At 41.8% G+C, this 19165-nt stretch overlaps 1 protein-coding gene across 1 annotated transcript in view; it reads left to right on the plus strand.

Moving 5' to 3' along the window:
* clpb (ClpB family mitochondrial disaggregase) overlaps positions 1-17379 on the plus strand; it is a 35545-nt gene extending 18166 nt beyond the window's left edge. The window contains exons 6-16 of the mRNA XM_084950052.1: positions 1190-1287; positions 3907-4021; positions 9352-9429; positions 13431-13486; positions 13615-13659; positions 14507-14668; positions 14764-14920; positions 15183-15256; positions 15360-15479; positions 16616-16720; positions 16987-17379. Coding sequence (XP_084806178.1) covers positions 1190-1287; positions 3907-4021; positions 9352-9429; positions 13431-13486; positions 13615-13659; positions 14507-14668; positions 14764-14920; positions 15183-15256; positions 15360-15479; positions 16616-16720; positions 16987-17184 — 1208 coding nt within the window. The 3' untranslated portion in view covers positions 17185-17379. The remainder of the gene's footprint in view (positions 1-1189; positions 1288-3906; positions 4022-9351; positions 9430-13430; positions 13487-13614; positions 13660-14506; positions 14669-14763; positions 14921-15182; positions 15257-15359; positions 15480-16615; positions 16721-16986) is intronic.
* The last annotated feature ends 1786 nt before the right edge of the window (positions 17380-19165 follow it).

Here is a 19165-nt window from a genome sequence, read left to right on the forward strand (position 1 = left end):
CTGTTTCCAACTCTTTTTTCCCCCTTACTATGTCCTATTCATGATGTCAGAGCAGGTATCCGTAATATGAGCATTTTTGGGTGTGATCACAGCAGCCTCGCCCACCTGCTATCCAAAGCTGATATGAGGGACCGCACCAAATCTAAGACGGTGATTTATGTTTTATTAGTTTATTTTTTGAACTGTGACTGCAAAGCTAGTCCAAGAAAAAAATGTCACTAGAAATGAGTCCAATACATCCACTTTAAATCTGCTACAGTCAAACATGAAAACTCCTCTAAACTAATGACAAATAAACGAAGACCACGAATTTGATCGAGTAGTCATTCACCTTAAACAAATCTGAGTCCCAAACTGCTTCCTCCTCTAAAAAGCTATGTGAGCTGTCTTAACATTTCATTTTCCATCCACATATTATGCCCTGAAACATTCCCACAAAGCAGAGCAGGACATTCACCTATCATAGACCTGAACAACACATTTACATTGTTGTTGTCCCTCTTTCTTACAGTACGGGTACTTTTCAAATATTAAATGTTGTACTCTTGTTGTTCATAACCAGGACAATTCAATTAGATATTACGTGGGTTTTTTTGTTTGGTTGTTTTTTTTACACAGTGTTCTTACAGTCACTTGTTCACACGGAGGCATGTGTGTGTTGAGTTTACTCTGGTTAGTGAGTGGTAGCACAGGTCAGGGCAGAAGGCACTGCTAACCACCCGCACTGACAAGCACAGCACTGTTCAGCCCAGGCTGGCACACTTCACTCGTGCTGTGATATTATCTCCTCATTCCTCTGTGAAATGTGTCATCCACTTGATCCTGCTGTGTGTGGGTGTGTTTGTCCCAGTGGCTCCAACCTCCAGCAACCTGCAGTGAGTATGTATAGATCATATATAATAGTCCAGGGTGTTGGTGTGCAGTTGTATGGTTATTGGCACGCGTTGCAGATATGAAACCCCCTACAGAGGCATTGCATCGCCCCTCTGCTTCACTGCAGTGACCTCTGATCCTTGTGACCTCTCACCCCTAGCCCAGCTTTTTCGATTGACGATAGACCCTCCTGCTGAGGGAAGTCTGTGCATATTGTTGTAGTACTAAAAATTTTTCCCCCCTTGAAACCTATGCTGATTTGGTTTTAGTTTATGTCATTCTCTAACTATAAAATTTGTTTGTTCCTGTCATACAGGTGCCAGCCCCCTGCAGACCAATGGTGTGGGACACACAGCACGGGCCTATGCTAAGGAGGGAGAAGTGAGCACTTTGCTGCAGGAGTGGGAGGGCAAGGTATAACACATAAAGGATATGCAAAACTGCATAACTGCAAAAAAACCCTCCTTTTTGGTTCCCCGATGTGGATTAACAGCAGTTAGGTCATTAAAAAAAACCAAACAGTGCCATGCTTCCAGATGTAGTTGTTTTCTTTAGCCTGGTGTGAACAGCTCAGCACATTTCTTGCACACAGGCCGACGCTCCACAGGAGGTCTGTGTCAGTCCGCTTTGTGACTGACAGGTGCTTTGAATATTAAAGTTGTGAAAGCTGGTGGAGGTTAACTGGGGTTAAAAACACGCAACAAAGCTGCGTCATTGATCGGCGCATATCATGACATGAGAGACTGGCTAAAGTGTGTTTAAGCGAGTTTTCTGGTGTATGTATGAAAAAGTCTTGGATGTTTCATAATGTAAAATGGAAGCTCACATCATTTACATCTCTGAATTATCAGAATCGACTTTATTGTCCAAGTATGAGGAGACATACAAGGAAGTGGGGTCTTTTTTTCTTTTCATAAGTGCAAACAGTCAGTTGTGTTAATCTTCCGAAACATGATAATGAAATGTGCTTTACTCGAACTATGACGCATCTCATCGTTGGGATGTTTTTACTCTGACTCCAACAGTGAAGTCAAACTCTTTGGCAAAGAGTTATAAGCTAAATCAGGGGTTGGGTGCACAGCAAGTGCTTATTAGCTCTATGAAAGCCATTACAGAAACCTGTTCTCCTTTGCCAAATGCTTTCAGGATAGGTCATTTCAGGGTTTTTTGTTTGTTTTTGTTCTTTAAGACATAATTGTGATGTGAAAAATGTGGTTTGATATTGTTTGGAAAGTTTGGCAGTGCTGAGATTTCATGGCTTCTGCCCGTCACTGCTCAGCTCTTGGTATTTCACAGGTGTGTAGCGGTAGACGTGAGGTCTGGCTTTTTCTTAAATAAAACTCGAGTTATCCGTAGTTATCTACCGACTTGACAGCAGGCTGGAGCTAAGCAAGATGGAGAGAGAGAATAAACAGCCTGGCTCCACTGCAGGGTAAAAACCTGGAGTCTAAGGAGACAAAGAGAGGAGGATAAATGAGTCGTGGGGTGGCTGAGAGAAAGGAGGAGAAACCAGGGGGTGTGAGCAACGCTAAAAGAATAGACAGAAGAAGGAGAGGAGGTGGAGAGATCAAGCTAAATCAGCAGAGGAGAGGAAATGGGTGTCAGAGAAATGGAGGTAGTCTGATAAAGAGGAGAGAGACGGGAAAGCAGATAGCTGCTTCGAAGTGGAAAATATGTTTCTAAAGTGTCAGGTGAAGGTAGCGTTACAGTAGTGAGATATTTAAGATGAAAGAAACACATTTTAAATGTTTGATTTCACACTTAAAGAAGTATGGCTCCTAATCCTTGAAGAATATTGTATTTATTTTGCAGATTTTCTTACATAATTAATTACATAATCACATTTTCGACAATCAGTAAACAGTTCTGTTTATTTACCGAGTAGCTAAATATGAAACTTGGCTGTTTCATATTTGCGATCTAAATAAAGACGTAGATGATAACTTTTCATGTTTGACATTTTTATAATAGCATTTCTATTGGGTTTAATTAAACGTGTAAAGGCTAAAATCGTATTTATCCCACAAAGATTTTACAGCCATACACACACAACAGTCTCTGCTGTTAGACTCTTAAATAAGAAATAATTCCACAAAGAAAAACCTTCAACCTAGAAATGAAAAAGAAACTGATGTAGTTGTATCTATATGAGATTCTTATTTAGAGGTTTTTTCAGTTATATTCAGGGATACCAGGTAACGGTAATAGCAGATACACTTATTTAGCTCCTTGTTAACATAATTATTTGATCAGCCAATCATAATGCAGAAGCTCAATGCCTTTAGCCATGTCAAGACGACCTGCTGAAGTTCAAAATAAGCATCAGAATGAGGAAGAAAGGGGATTTAGGTGACTGTGAATGTGGTGTGGTTGTTGGTGTCAGAGAGGATTGATGGAATTGATGATCTACTGTGAATTTTTTTTTCCACACATACATCTTTGGGGTTCAAGTCGTCCAAAAAAGAGAAAATATCCAGTGAGCATCAGCTCTCTGTTAGAAAATACCAAAGGCCAGACTGCGTTGAGCTGATGGGAATGCAAGAGTAACTCAAATAACCATTCTTTACAAGAGAGGCGTGCAGAAGAACATCTATGAATGCACATACGTTGAACCTTGAAACCCCTTGATGGGCTATAGCAGCAGAATACCAGCCTGGGTGCTGCTAGTGTCTGCTAAGAACAGGAAACTGAGGCTACATTTCACACTGGATCACCAATACAGCAATAGAAAATTAGAAGAACAATGCCTGGTCTGGTTTTCTCAGACCAGACGCAAAAAGGTCTTAAGGAGTTTAAGATATTTAATTCATGCTTTCTTAATGAAGATCCCCAAGTTTGCACAAAGGAGAAAATTAATAACACTAACAACGTGAGCAGGAAAAGTGACATGCCCCACTGGCTAAGAGACGATGATAAAGAGATGGAGAGGGACAGAAGCACAGCCTTTGTTTGTTTAAGAGCTGCTTATTCATTTTCACTCCCTTCTCTTCCGGATTCATTCACTCTCTTCTCCTTTTCTTTATCTCCACCTAGTTTCTGGAGTTACAGGCTCGGCGAGAGGCAGAGGAAAGGAGGAGGTTCCCCCTGGAGAGGAGGCTGAAGGAGCACATCATTGGACAGGAGGGGGCCATCAATACGGTGGCTTCAGGTAAACGCACAGATACTCCTGAGTGAGTAAATACACAAAAATACAAAACATCACTGCCTTTGTTTCACTTTTCTTTGTTTCCTTCAACATATTTAAGTCGAGGAGGGCGACTCCTCTTACATCTTTCTCCTGTTCTCCTGCCTTTTCCACCAGCAGTAGGCGGGTTCGTACAGACCTGCGGAGGCTGTAATTGGTTAATTGTGATGAATGAGCTGTCTGTCAGGCGTACACAGGTGCTGTGTGCGTGTGTGTGTATTTGTGCGTGACAGCTGAAGAGGCCAGGCTTGGAGCCGCCAGTTAACACGATTACAGAGAGAGGAGACATACTACAGACCCCCCCTTCTCCTCCTCCTCGTTTCTCTCCAGCTTTCTGCTCACCCCCCTCTGTCTCTGTTCTTCTCTTTCTCCATCATCTCTATCTCTGGGTCTCTTGTTTTTGATCTCCATCTCTCTCCTTCACTCTCCTGTCCTTTCCTTCTTGCTCTTTGAAACATTAATGCACCTCCTGAATCTCCACTGTTTGTCCTCAAACACTACTGTTGGGGATGGGCAAACAGATGTAAACAAGAGAGGATGGGATGGGCGAAAGAATAAAAAAAAATATAAAACTAAAAGATACAGGGACAAGATGGGAGAATACAGGGAAATATCTGAGAACCAGAAAGCTTGTAGCTCTGACAGAAAGACAGAGAGTGTGTTTAGTGCTTAGAGGAAGGGAGGGAGGATGAGTTAGAGCACAATAACACAACCGACAGTAAAGAGCTGATATTACACCAGGCATCCATGGAGGCCATGTACTGTATTGATCTGCAGATGAGTTTGTGGGGGGGGGGGTTTGTGAAAGGGTTCTGCAGCAGGGAGAGAGGCTGTGTGTTATTTTTATGATCTTGGACATTTTCTGTTTTAGATTTGTGAAAATAATTAACTCATTCCCAAAGCTAGAAACTGATATTACAGTCTATAACACATTGGAGAGAGCAAATACTGCAGAGTTTATAACCAACAAGGGAACAACTTTCATCCCTCTCCAGACCTCTGTAACTCTAATACTTCATCAAAAAAACAACACAAACTACAGATATGAGACAAACTACACAGCTGTCTGTAAAACTAAAGACAGTAGTTGTTACAAGTGTCAGAAGGGGAGGATAGTCGTGGGACTTGTAGTCTTTGGCAAGGCGATGAATGACTGTTGTTATCGCGAAAGCCGTACAAGACATCACCACAGAGAAATAGGAACAGCTTATTGATCTGTGTAGTGATTGATCTGTGTATTGTAGTGAATATATATCACACAACCACACACACAGGGAAAAAAACACTCAGAGGCAGATACAGATACAGAACCTACTAGAGCACACATGATCTCATGTGCATCTACAGTTTGTAAAGGTGAGCCGAGCAGAAATCAGTCAAACTCTTGCCAGGAGGAGGGAAGTAGATATTTAGAGATGAGGAGATGACTCAGGAAAGAGAGATGCACTGCAGATAAGAAGATAAATGGGAGAAGGATGTAGAGATAAAGAGTGACCAGGCTATGTGTCTGCAAATACACGCCATATCCAACATTTTAATGCGCAATTACTGGTTAAAAATGTAGAACTTTCATGATTAATCAGAAGGCAATTTTAGGATTAACCCAGGGTTTTCTGTATTACTGTAGTACATCACCATGGTAACCTATGATGCAAACCTAACCTGCACTGGAACGAGTTATGGTCACGATTAGTGATCAACAGTTTCAACAAGCTTCAAATGGGCTAAACTTTATTGATATAGTAAATCTTGTCCAGTCTTGCTTAAAGATCAACACACACACATTCGTACAGCACTTTTAGTACTAAACCACTGTGCAGTACTTTTCCTGTTACACGCTCATTCTGCTGGTCTGTCTGTAGCAGCTGTGCTGCTCTTAGTCTTCTTATATTTTTCACATATTAGTTTTATCTCCCTTTTTGTAAAAATCTGCTGCCAGAGCACAACTCCATGTTTCTTGTTAGTCATACACTGCTAATAGTGGTGTTTCAAGTGTTTGTCGTGAGACTGGGATAGGCTGGGTTACCTTATTGAGTTGATAACCACCGTGTGACCGCTTCGCCTGAGTAAGTGAAGCCTGATAATGGGAGGATATCCCGGGTGCTTTGGACTTGCTTCGTAGAAGTGATTGCAGCGTTCCCAACTGTTCCAGCCAGAAACGTTTGTTGTATATCGTTCCCATTTTAAAAATATTATAACTAAAGAAAAAATGACAAAGATAACTTTAAACTTCCGACTCTATGATGTAATTATGTGAAACACAGAAAAAAGAAACTGGAACATACTTATCTGTTTGTTTTTGTTTTTTCCTATCTGCTCATCCTGTTCTTTTTGTTTCAGCTCAAGTTATCTTGTTGCACTGTAACATTTCAGTAGTAAAAGGGGAAGAAAAGTTTGGCAGTTTGATAGATGAACTGATTATTTTTTTGCAAAATTTTGCAGCTCAAAAATTGAAGAAAAACTGAGACGTGGTTTTCTTTCCCTTTTTTTTTTTTTTTTTTTTTTTCTCGATGCGATGTCTTCAAAACGTCTGTTTTCACCTGAACTCCTCATGACGAACAGCTGGCCTGCAGCAAGACACAAAGTAGAAATACGCACACACACACACACACACACACACACACACACAGGAAGGAGGTTAGATTGATCCAGGTTTAGCTCTCAGGGCTAAGAGTTATTGAAGAGAATCATCCCTCTGTAATCATGTTAGAGCCAACCAGACCTGCCCAATACACACTGCGCTGAGAGTGTGTGCGTGTGTGTGTGTGTGTGTATGCATGTGAGAGAGAGAGAGACTGAGTGAGAGAGCTTTCATTTGTTTTGTGTCTCCTTCCTTTCCTTGTTGTTGTCAGGGTCCTTTGAGAAATGTCAATGTGCCCTTCTGTCAGAGTCGGTCTCAATCAGCTAAAACACGCACAACCACACAGAAGGTTACGCTGTCATTCACACAGCCATTGATAAAGCAGACGGAGCTTTGGAGCCCCTCTTGTCACTGTTCATCTCTGTGTCCATCTCTGACACACTTGTTTGTTTCTCTCCCTCATTCTCTATCTCCTTATCTCCATCACTCCTCTCTTAACCCCTCTGTATCGTCTTCTACATCTTTACTCCTCTTTCCTCTCCTTATCTGAGTTCCTCCCTCTGCTTCCCTGTGTAGCATCTCTCTCTGCCTCCCTCATTTGGCCCCTCCTCCTCCTCCTCTCCTGCCAAGAATCTGCTTTTTATGATTATTAGCTATTAGTTGCTACTTTAACACTCACATGTCATATCTGTTGTATATTTTCTCAGCTGCAAGAGATTACAACAGCTGAGCAGGAGGGGAGTTGTTATCCTGGTGTAGGAGGACACGAAAAACACGAAACCTAAACATTTGGTCTGTGTTTTTGTCTTGCAGCTGATTAAGATGAGTGTCTTGAACTGCATTGCTCACACTTTTATCCTGGGACTTTGTGGGATTTTACCATAGAGCAGGGGTGTCAAACTCAAATACACAGTGGGCCAAAATTCAAAACTGGAACAAGGTCGCGGGCTAACATTAATATTTATTGAAAAAAAAATCTTCCTCCAGATTTAAGAATGAATCTCTTCTTATGGACTCAAACAAGTTTTGCTGAAAAACTGAATATGGAACAAGCAAAGCTTAATACTAAACAATATATATATTAGCTGTATAATACCAGTAGGCCAGCTCTAATAATAATTTGGTATGGCTTCGAGGGTCAAATGTAATTAGGCTGCAGGCCAAATTTGGCCCGCGGGCCAGAGTTTGACACCTATGCCATAGAGGGTGTATAAAAACAATGGACATAGGTCTGAAAGGAAGTGTGTTAAACTTGCATTCTTTCTTATGGCCAGCAGGGGACGACTCTTCAGTGTGCACAAAGAAGTCAGTTTGTATTGGAAGTGATGCCACTGCTCCCATGATTTCTAACCTCAGCTGATTTCTAAGCATATTGCAGATGAGTTACAGTAAAAGAAAAGAAAATAATAATAATTGTCAGAATTGTTGCTATGACTGAGTAGGCAGGGTCTTGGGTTTTGACTTACTACCAAAACCAAAAGACATTCCTCTGAACATGGTCAGGTACAAGGACAGAAATGAAAATCTGTGAAAAAACAGCCGATATCTGAAGAAATTTGAAAAACTGGAGAACTGTTGCTCGAGAACACTAGGAAGCAAAATATAAAGAAATGAAGGCGGTCTCAAAATGTTTGCACAGTGCCGTATGTGCTACAACACAAAAACCTGTAGTTTCAAATTTCACACTTGACCGAAGTAGCATCACATACGTTGCACTCTACCATCTTAATGTGATTTTGTTTTCATTATATTTACATCCTTTCTTTCAGAGGATAAACTGGCCTCCTGCCACATTATAAAGATAACTGCAGAATTTCTTCTGGCCAAAACTCTACTGAGAGAACTTGAGGTCATATTTGTGATATATCAGGACCTGTGTATCTTTTGTACCCACTTTTTTAAAAAGGTGCTTCAAAGGGCCAACACACTGCGAAGCTGCTCTAAAAAAATGTATTTCCAGTTAGTCTGCATTGTAAGTGACCTAACATCTAAACCAAATGCCACAAAAACACTCAGAACCAAACAAAAAACGAAAAACCTCAGCTGCTCAGGGGGAACCGAACCGGGACCTTTTTCCTCGGGGCAGGAGTAGTGCTAACCATCGATCCACCGGCTTTGGTCCTGTTGACTCTCTCAACAGGTTCTGACTTGGATGAGTTTGTGCTAGTGTCTGCTTCTTCGTTGAGTGGCTGAAACCACGGCCAAATACACTCTTTACTCCCCTTGAATCCACCTCATCATCTTGTCTTTGTGTATGTGTGCTAGTGTGGTTGCTGGGGTGATGGCAGGGATGGGTAGGCACTCCTCTTTAAGCAGGCCTGTGCGGCCGTGTGTGTGTAAGAGGCTGCGATCTATGCTAAACTGATTTCACCATGGCCGCGCCAGAGAGGCTAACACAATTACCGCTGGCTAATGGCCCCACTGACTGAGGGGGGAGGAGAGGCATCGTGGGTAGTTTTCTGGAGGTCTCTCATCTTGCTCTCTTGCTCTGTTTTCTCTCTTCTTCCTCTTTTTATTTCTTTTTTTCCCTCCACCAACCATCTCTGACTCTTTCCTCATCCCTGCTCTCTCACACTTTTATCATAGTTTCTGGGATGCCCGTCGTCCCCGGGGCAGCTTGGTTGAGATGGGTTAAACTTGGCACAAAAGCAAAGTCAACAAATGTAAATAACTGAAATAATGGGCACCCTTTGTTTCTCTCCCTGCTCTGTAGCCATCAGGAGAAAGGAGAATGGCTGGTACGATGAAGAACATCCCCTCGTATTCCTCTTCCTGGGCTCATCGGGAATCGGTAATTCACTGTCTCTTCTGTCACACCCAACCCAACGCTTCAGTTCTCAAAGCGTGTGAAAGAAAAACTCTTCAGCCTCCTCGAAGCAGCAGCCAAAATAAACAGACTGCTTGAATACGTTAAGTTTGTTGATGCATGTAGAGTGTACTCAAACAAATTAATTCAGCAGTTTAATTTAATTACGCTGAAAAGAAACCGAGTACAGTGAACTGCGGAAGCACTCGTCACTTTGTAAACTGTAAACACAGATCAGAGCTAGCTTGTATGCAGTAAATGTGTTTGTCATCAGTGTGTCAAGAATGATGCTCAGGAGGATTCATCTGATGGTAAATGTTTAAAATGCCCTGTACAACAGGTTTAATATAAAGGAACAAAGAGAAAGCAATCATTGATTAACAAATATCTCAGTCAGTCAGAAACTTCTGTTGAAAGTTGCTCAACAGAGCTAGTTTGTCACCTAAAGGTCGTCCTGTTCAGGTTTTAAGCCACGTTAAGGACGTAAGGATTGGTGGGTCTGTAGGTTTGTTAGTCCAGGCTCAAATATCTCAAGTTGTTGGATGGATTTCTGTGAAACTTTGTACAGACAGTCATGTTTCCCAGAGGATGAATCTTTCTCCCTTTACTGATCCATGACTTTTGTCCAATACTTGGACAAAAGTATTGAGACTAGGGCTGGGCGATATGGCCTAAAATCCATATCGTGATATAATTTGAAGCACGTGCGGTAACGATATATATCGCGATATATTATTTTCTTCTGTATAATGTATTTTCCACACTATAAGGCACACTTAAAATCCTTTAATTTTCTCAAAAATCGAGTGTGCCTTATGTATGAATTCTGGTTGTACTTACTGACCTTGAACCGATTTGGGCGTGCAGAAATCTGTTAAAAAATGTTTTGATGGATTGTCAGAGCATTACGGCTGCCGTAGTGAGGAGCTTTGCGGAGTAATTGGGTCCAAAACTCCGTGAACTTCAGGTCCCAAAGTCAAACGAACACTGAGAGTTAAAAACGGTCTAAATTCTTTCATCTTTAATAAAATCATCAGCGTTGTTGCTTTACCAGGTGTAACAATTAAGTTTAACAACCAGGCATCCATGAAAACAGAAGTTATTAAATTTAACGGAGTTAGAAGTTAACAGGAAGTTAGCTTGCTAGTTTCCACCTAAACATGACACACCATGTTCTGACTGAGAGATTTTTGAAACTAATTAAAACGTACAGCTCTGCTACCACTTCCGACATAAATGAAGACAGAAAACTAAACAGCAGTGGCGTTTGCGGGCTTACTGAAGTTGGACTACCTGGTATATAATGTTGTGCTACGTGATTGCTAGCGACACAGCTATGTTAGCATAACATTAGCACAGTGAAGCTGGAGGATGAACGCCAACTTTTTTTCTACTCGATAAAAGTTAACGTGAGGGATTCTGGTGGTCAGGGACAAATGCAATCGCATAGCAGGATGCTATACACGGGGCAAACTTCAGTCAGGAGAACAACTGAGATTATTCATCCACAATACAAGGTTAGTTATTAATATACTGCAACAATATGGGAATAGAACAGCTACGAGAGAATTCAACATTAATGAATCAATGTTACGGAAGTGAAGCAGAGTTTTTGGCTTTCCCAATATTTCAAAAGTGCTTCATCTCTTTGCTATGACTGTCGCCCGGCATAATTTGCAGATGATAACGGTTGTAGCCGCTGCTACAACCATTAGCAGCGCAGCTTGTTTGATGACAAGCTGCGCCTGCTTGATGACATCATCAACATGCACTATCGCGATAGAGCGGTATAGTCAAAATCTCTATCGTTGGCCAAATTTATATCGTTTCTATCATATATCGTTTATATCGCCCACCCCTAATTGAGACATACTTCTCAATCTTTGAATTCTGGCGCTCACTGTCGCATTGCCTAAGGTTTATAAAATCACACACCTAGCCATGAAGGCTGCCTTTACAAACATTTGTGAAAGAATGAAAGAGCTCACTGAATTCCAGTGTAGTCCTGTAAAAGGATGCCACTTGAGCTCTAAGGGATTTTACTGCAGAGTGGAAGTGTTTAGGAACCACAGCAACTCAGCCATGAAGTGTCAGAGAACATAAAGTTACAGAGCAGAGTTTCAGAATGCTTAAAAGTCACCGACACTCTGCTGACTCAGTAACGGCAGAGCTCCATTAACATCAGCACAAGAACAGTGCACCAGGAGCTTCAAGGTGTGGGCTTCTATGGACCAGCAGCTCCTCTATTGTAATGTGCAGGTTGTCCAGTACTGGGGTGGCTGTTGCTCAAGAGGTAAAGCAGGTCATCTACTAACTGGACGTTTGGTGGCTTGATCCCCTGGCTGCTCCAGTCTGCAGTTTATCATATCGTGGGCTGTTGTCATGAAACTGACTGATTTGTTTGGAAATGTGACAGGAAACAGCAGTTCGACAGTTTAAAACACAATCAGCTTGATGAGCGCCACAGCTGGCAAATTAGTGCATGGGTGGGACTAACGGTGTCATCAGGCTGTGTGTGATTGGTTAGGGAAAACTGAATCCCCCTGATGAAGAGGAAGAAACATTAGACTGAAGATGGAAACACAGCATAGCACTGTTTGGCACTGTTTAGCTAACAAACTCATTTTGAGTTGGGCAGTTTTGATATGTGGATGGCAACTTTGAGCTCCTGAATAGGGATGGTGAGCAGATTTGGTAGTAATGTAAATATTCATGCGAAGTAATAGACTCCACCAACTGTACCAGTACCACAGTGTTTATCAGTTAGTACCTGTCTTTGCATGTTAAAGTTTCATTAGCACTGGGATGCCAGGACATTTTTATATCGGCATAATAAAGTCCCATCAAATTTCCAGTCCTTTGTTTACTGTAACCCATTGAACTCTGCATCCACCTGCCTGCAAAACACAGCTGGAACCTGTGTGTGTGTGTGTGTGTGTGTGTGTGTGTGTGTGTGTGTGTGTGTGTGTGTGTGTGTGTGTGTGTGTGTGTGTGTGTGTGTGTGTGTGTGTGTGTGTGTGTGTGTGTGTGTGTGTGTGTGTGTGTGTGTGTGTGTGTGTGTGTGTGTGTGATCAAATCAACAATAGCGAGTCGTGTCAGTTAACGGTATTCACCGGGGATGGTGGGTTGAACTGAGACTGACTGTCTGGACATTTCTGCTGCAGCAGATCCACCCCACTGCTCCTCTATCCATGAACGTCTTGAAATATCCTAGAGGATAAATATTAAAGCAAACCTGTGATGCAGAGTGTTGTGTTTGAGCGGGCCAAAGTATCAAAAAGTGGTTCTGCTAATTACAGTTTCGGTGTTAAAGCAGAAAACCTGAGGAGGACATCTACTGAATAAGTGGTTAAATGTCCTCAATCATCAGCAAGATTTGGAAGTGTTTGTGTGTTGGAGTGAAGGCAGTAGGAAGAGAGGGGAGATATTAAGGGCCAGATAGATGGCTAAAAAGAGGGAGATGGTGAAATGACAGGGCAGAGAGATAGATGAGGGAGAGACGGTGTTCATATTCTCTGTTCCCTTCAGCGACAAACAGTGGCCATGAGACATCAATATTAAACACAGCAACAAGACAGACACACACACAGCCTCGTTCACACACACAATCATCATACCCATATGCATAGCAAACACAAGACATCAATATCACATATGAGCATTTATATGCAGAATATTTTACTGGCAAGCATAATGTGTGCTTCTGGAGAGCTGGAGATGATTGAAAGCTTTGTGGAGGGAGGCACTGGGATTTAGGCCAGCACTTAGCGAAGGAGAGAGATTGTCTTTCTGTCTGAAATGAGTAAGCTTGTTTTCCTGAATTCCTGAAATCTCTGCATGCTGATGTAAAGGCGGGGACTGTATTTTTTTTATTTATTGAGAACAAAGTAATTAAATGGTGAGGGGGAGGGACTGTTCCTGTTGCCTAATGACCAATTAAATGATGCATTTGTTGTGTGTGACGGGTTCAATGATGTGTCCCACAGGAAAGACGGAGTTGGCTAAACAGGTGGCTCGTTACATGCACAAGGACATTAAAAAGGTATGTGACGTAGCAACGTGCGTATAGATACAAAACGCATGTCAAGAGTCTTAATTTGGTGGAATGAGTCTGATTACAGTGTATGCAGTAGTGCTTCTTTTGGAGGTTAACCCGTCCTGTGATTGCAGGGTTTCATCCGCATGGACATGTCGGAGTTTCAGGAAAAGCACGAGGTAAGGCCTCGTTACACACATGCGAAAACACAAAGTATGCACTGAATAAGCCGCTCCACACAAGTTCATTTATTTCAGATGAGAGCAGCTGCTAGCAGCGTCTTCCTGCTGCAGATGCATGGCAGTGATGCATTGGATTAATTCTGTTTATGTAATCGTAATAGATTCATAAACCAAAATTAATGATGTTGGGGGTTTTTTGTTCTTCTCTTTGTGAAACTTTTTGTGATGAATACATTTAATCAGTTTTTCAGAGTTGCATTGTTTTACAGTGTCGTGTTGTCACAGTCACCACAGTGTTTGGACTTTCTCTGCATAGTTTGTGGCAATGAGGAGCTTTATAGATGCTAGAAATCGAAGGTCTTTTGTTATTCAGAAAAGCTGCGTCAGATGCACAAGTGAAACACTGAACACAGCAGGCTGGTGATTACAGCTGCAAAGATTATTATGAACATCTTCGGATAATTTGTAATGGGTAAAATTTTTGAGATTTTCATGGCTAGGATCGGAGCTTGGGGGCTGACATGGACTCTACCATGAAAGGCCCTCTTATATTAAAGGCAGCAGCTCTGCTTTACCTCATTTGAGATAAGTCTATACATTTTCCTGTCATTTGAAATAATGTTCAACAAAATTGGTTACTGAAGTGCTTCAGAAAACCTCTTTTGGATCCACTGAAAACGTTCCCGATGCAGCAAACAGGATCATGGTGTGAAGCGTGTGGAAATATTGAATTCTCTGTTGCAGAGGGTGGCTGAGCATACTTATTTAGTGTGATCCTGATAAAACGAATCAGCTTGTTGTGTTATTTAGACTTATTGTGCATCTTTTCTCTGTCTGCGCTCAGGTGGCAAAGTTCATTGGCTCTCCACCGGGATATGTGGGACATGAAGAAGGCGGTCAGCTGACCAAGCTGTTGAGGGCGTGTCCTAACGCTGTTGTCTTGTTTGATGAAGTGGATAAGGCCCACCCCGATGTCCTCACCATCATGCTGCAGCTCTTCGATGAGGCGAGCACACAGCTTCTTACGTCCATCGTGTGCGTCTCTTTGATAAAACAGAAATAAACTGAAACTTTGTTTGATTGGTGGTGTTCTTCTTTCAGGGTCGTCTTACAGACGGTAAAGGAAAGACAATCGAATGCAAAGACGCCATCTTCATCATGACGTCGAACGTCGCAAGTGACGAGATAGCCCAGCATGCATTGCAGCTCCGCCAGGAAGCCGAGCGGGTCAGCCGCAGGAAGCTGGCTGATAACCTCGGTGAGAGAAACGCCCTAACGTGTACATGCAGCCTGGCTAATGTCTTCACACTGATGACACTGTACAATGTGATTACACATTTCCATCTGATGTTGTGTTAAACGGACACAGAAATTAAATTATCTACAAATTAACTTTGTCATGTTGCAGTTAATTTTCTCATTCTTGCAAAATAAAGGAACATTGTAGCACTGTGATAACAGCTTTCAGATGATTAAAAACCAGAAATGACATTATTGCTCATCTCCTCCTTTTCCTCCAGAGGACGTACAGAAAAGTGATGACATTAAAATCTCCAGACAGTTTAAAGAATCTGTGATTCGACCAATCCTGAAGGTAAAACACATGATGCACACAAATACCTAAAAACCATCTTGTTTGGTGTAGCTGCAGACATGCCTGGCTCTGAGACGCTCATGGGTCTTTTGTTCCTCTGTAGGCTCATTTCCGGAGGGACGAGTTCCTGGGCCGTATCAATGAAATCGTCTACTTCCTGCCATTCTGTCACTCAGAGCTGCTACAGCTGGTCAGCAAAGAGCTCAACTTCTGGGCCAAAAAGGTACGAGAGCACAATCTTTACAGTCATTTTTAGTCTCTCTGCTTCTGAGGTTATAAATAAAGAAATTATGCAAGATCAAGTCCTGCTGAGTCTTAATGCAGGAAACATTACACAGCTTTAAAAATCCTGCCTCGCGAGTCCTTTCATGATTTCTATTTTAACTGATATTAACAGAGTTTGCTGGCAGCACTGATGGGTTGTTTAAGTGCGCCAGAGGAATGCACATATTTGTTCCAGCTTCCATATTGCTGTTTGGATGCCCACTTTAACAACAAGTGGGCAGATCAGCTGTGTGTGGACCTGAGAGGAGCAGAGGTTGAGTCTCCTCTGGACGCCCGTCTTCACAGCACCACATTTCTAACACGGGTGTCCTCCTGTGGGGACCTGCAAGGCCTCGCCCACTTTGTCAGCCGCTGCTGAGCTGTGCAGAAACACACACGGATCAATACTGTGTGCCACTGTTACTCCCTGTAATGTGATTACAGTGTTTAACATGTGGAGCCTTCATCAATATTTAATTATTAATATTACAGCTGGTGTCCTGACAGCAAACATGGGCCCTGCAGGCAACTGATAGGGACCCGACTCATTTCACTTTCTCTGTTTTGAGTGGTGTTGTAGCTCTTGTGGGTCTGATATTTGGGTCTTCAGTTTTTGAAAGTGTGCATGTCTGGTAATGACTTGTCTCAGTCTGCATCTTGAAGCGATGCAAACAGCAGAAATCTCATTATTACTGAATAATCCCACAAGGCTTTTGTTTGTCGCTCGTTCATATTAGACAAATTAAATGTTTAGAGCTTTTATTATTATTGCCTCGCTACATATCGATAGAAAAACATGGCGTCATATTTACTGATTGAAGTGTTAACATCTGAAGCTAAATGAGCTGCTCTGATCACTACTATTGACCCGCGTTTGATTAAAATGCATTAAGGGCCTGTTGATGAGCGTCAGCAGACATGCTGCTTGACACCGTCTCCTCTCTGCTGCTGTGTCTCTCGCTCGCTCTCTCTTTCCACCCATTTTGACTCTGTTCTTCGTCCTCTCTGACAGATTTGTGTTTTCCTGATATTCTGCAGGTCTCACCCTCGGCCCTATTGTAACATTACTTCCACTCTCTCTCTCTCTCTTGTCAGGCTAAACAGCGGCATGATATCACTCTTCAGTGGGATCGCCCAGTACTGGACCTGTTAGCAGGTGGCTACAACATGCATTATGGAGCTCGTTCCATCAAGCATGAGGTGTGCAGGCACTGTAACATACACACTGGTTTTTAGGAGTAACCCTTGAAGTGGTTTGTCATATTTCAGGCCTCCTTATAGAACAAAATCACAACGGGATTCCTTTATGCAGGAAAAATCCTGCACATGTAGCATATAAAGACAGCAGTCATATGTTGGAACAGCTTTAGTTTGCACCTCAAAAAATTCTTGAATGTGATTTTTAAAAAGCCTGACTTATAAACCTGATCTCCACCTGACCTCTGACTCTGTCACTGATCCATCAGGTTGAGAGGAGAGTCGTCAACCAGTTAGCCGCAGCGTACGAGCAGGAGCTGCTGCCCAAAGGCTGCACGCTGCGTCTGTCTGTCCAATCAGAAGGCCAGAAAGAGCACGGCACGCCCAGCCTGCGCCTCGAAGTGGTTGGAGAGGACAGCTCATCGAGAACGCTGGACATCCGTCCACCACTCAGCCCTGAACACTAACAACAAAGGATTAAAAATGCGAGCATACACTGAACAAAAGAACGTGTTGGATTTACTTCTTTCAGTAGTGGACATTAGATGCACACAGATGTTTTGCTATGGCAGCAACTTAAACAGAGTTAAATTAACACTAGTTATTCGTATTCAATAAACCTGTGCAATGTGTGTTGATAAAATGTGATTGAAACGTTGAAATGTTTTGATGAAGTAATTTGAGCTCTTGGAATATTTTAATCCTCCACAATTTTCTCACTTTATTCAAACACTATTCAATAACTTTAACCAAATACTACATGTTGGTATTATATTCTAGTATGAAATACACAATTTTCCAATGGAGGCCTTATAACAGATTGTATTGTTCTCTTCCAAGTTGCCAGTATCCACTAGTAACCTTTCAAAACAAAATGTCTACTTTCACTGCAGGTAAAGCAGGAGTCTCAAACTCGTGGCCCGGGGACCACTTGCGGCCCACATCACCCCTACTTGCAGCCCGTATATTGACATGAAGAAATATAATGCAGTTTGGTCCTTGAAGTTACTTTTGTTAGGGAGGATTTGTTTGTTGTTGAGTGCAATGTTAAAATAAGTTCTTTAAAAGCAAAAACTTACTTAATATGAAGGCAATATTGACTGTTAGTTCAGTGAGAGAGTAAATTGCAAAGAAAACTATTTTCACTGGCAGTCAAAAACTAATGTGTACACTTATGTCAGCATTTTTATTTTGTTTGTATTTAACAAAATAATAGCAGAAGTGCTGCCACGGGTCTGGCCAGAAAGAGAGTACCAATTTGTTTATTTGGTAGTTCAATGAAAGGCTTCAGTTAAGAGTGAGAAGAAAAAAAATTGCGTTCACATTTGCAGTTTTGTCTTTTTATACAATATTTGAAATTTAAAAACACAAAACACTGCATTTTCAGAAATATTTGTGGGGGTTTTATACTACTTGAACACTAATGTGGCCCCCCAATGAGATGACAGTGCCCACAGCTCATTTAAGTTTGAGACCCCTGAGGTAAAGAATTGAACTGACATTACTCCTCTACTGAAATACGTCAGTTTTTCAGTGTTTTGTCGAATCAGTCATGGCACAGGAATTAGGCCTTTTCATTTGAAAAATGTTACAAGTAACCATCTTGGAAGAGAACAATACAAAAAAATCTGCTTTAAGGCCTCTGATGTCAGGATTCAGTTAAACAACAATTATAACTAAACAAGTTGATGTAATGTTAGTTTCCATATATATATATATATACACACACACACACACACACACACACACACACACACACACACACACACACACACACACACACACACACACACACACACACCACTTGCATGTCAAAACCTTTATTCAAGAGCCACAAAATCACAGTGATTGTCAAAGAATTCCAGCACTGATCATATTGTGACATCTTGGTTCAAAACAGCATTCTTAGTAGGATTCAACTTTCTTTACTCCAACTGAATTAAACTGAAAATGCTGTTCCACACAGCCCAGATGGGACTATTTAGACTGTACTACTCTACATCTCTTCACTTGTTTAAAAAAAAAAAATACAAACAAAAATTGAAAAATGCTGCCAATCAGAGAACATTTACAGAGCGAAAAAGGAAAAATGGGCTTATGGCAGTTACAGAGTGCGCAACAATGAATGCTGTGATTTGTTCCTGGAAATTGATTCTCCAAAATGCAGGAGAACAAGTGTGAGATTGTTGCAGTTTTGTCTTTTAAGTTTTGGGCTTTTCTCAAGAGTTGAGCTGCATCCAACTCCATGACCACCCTTTGAATCAACCTAAAAGTGTAAGAGAGCTGTGATGGGTAACTCATGTTCAAGGAGTAAAAAAGGCCAAACAGCATGGCTACTGCAAGGGCCACGTTATCCAGATCCTGAAGAACCACCGCACCCTCGATGACGATGCCAACATCAGAAAAGTCATTACCTGTCGCATCTCTGGAGACCTAGATGCCCACTGT

The sequence above is a fragment of the Perissodus microlepis genome, chromosome 14, assembly GCF_051167445.1.
Source record: "Perissodus microlepis isolate ML-2025 ecotype Zambia chromosome 14, ASM5116744v1, whole genome shotgun sequence".
Lineage (NCBI taxonomy): Eukaryota > Metazoa > Chordata > Actinopteri > Cichliformes > Cichlidae > Perissodus > Perissodus microlepis.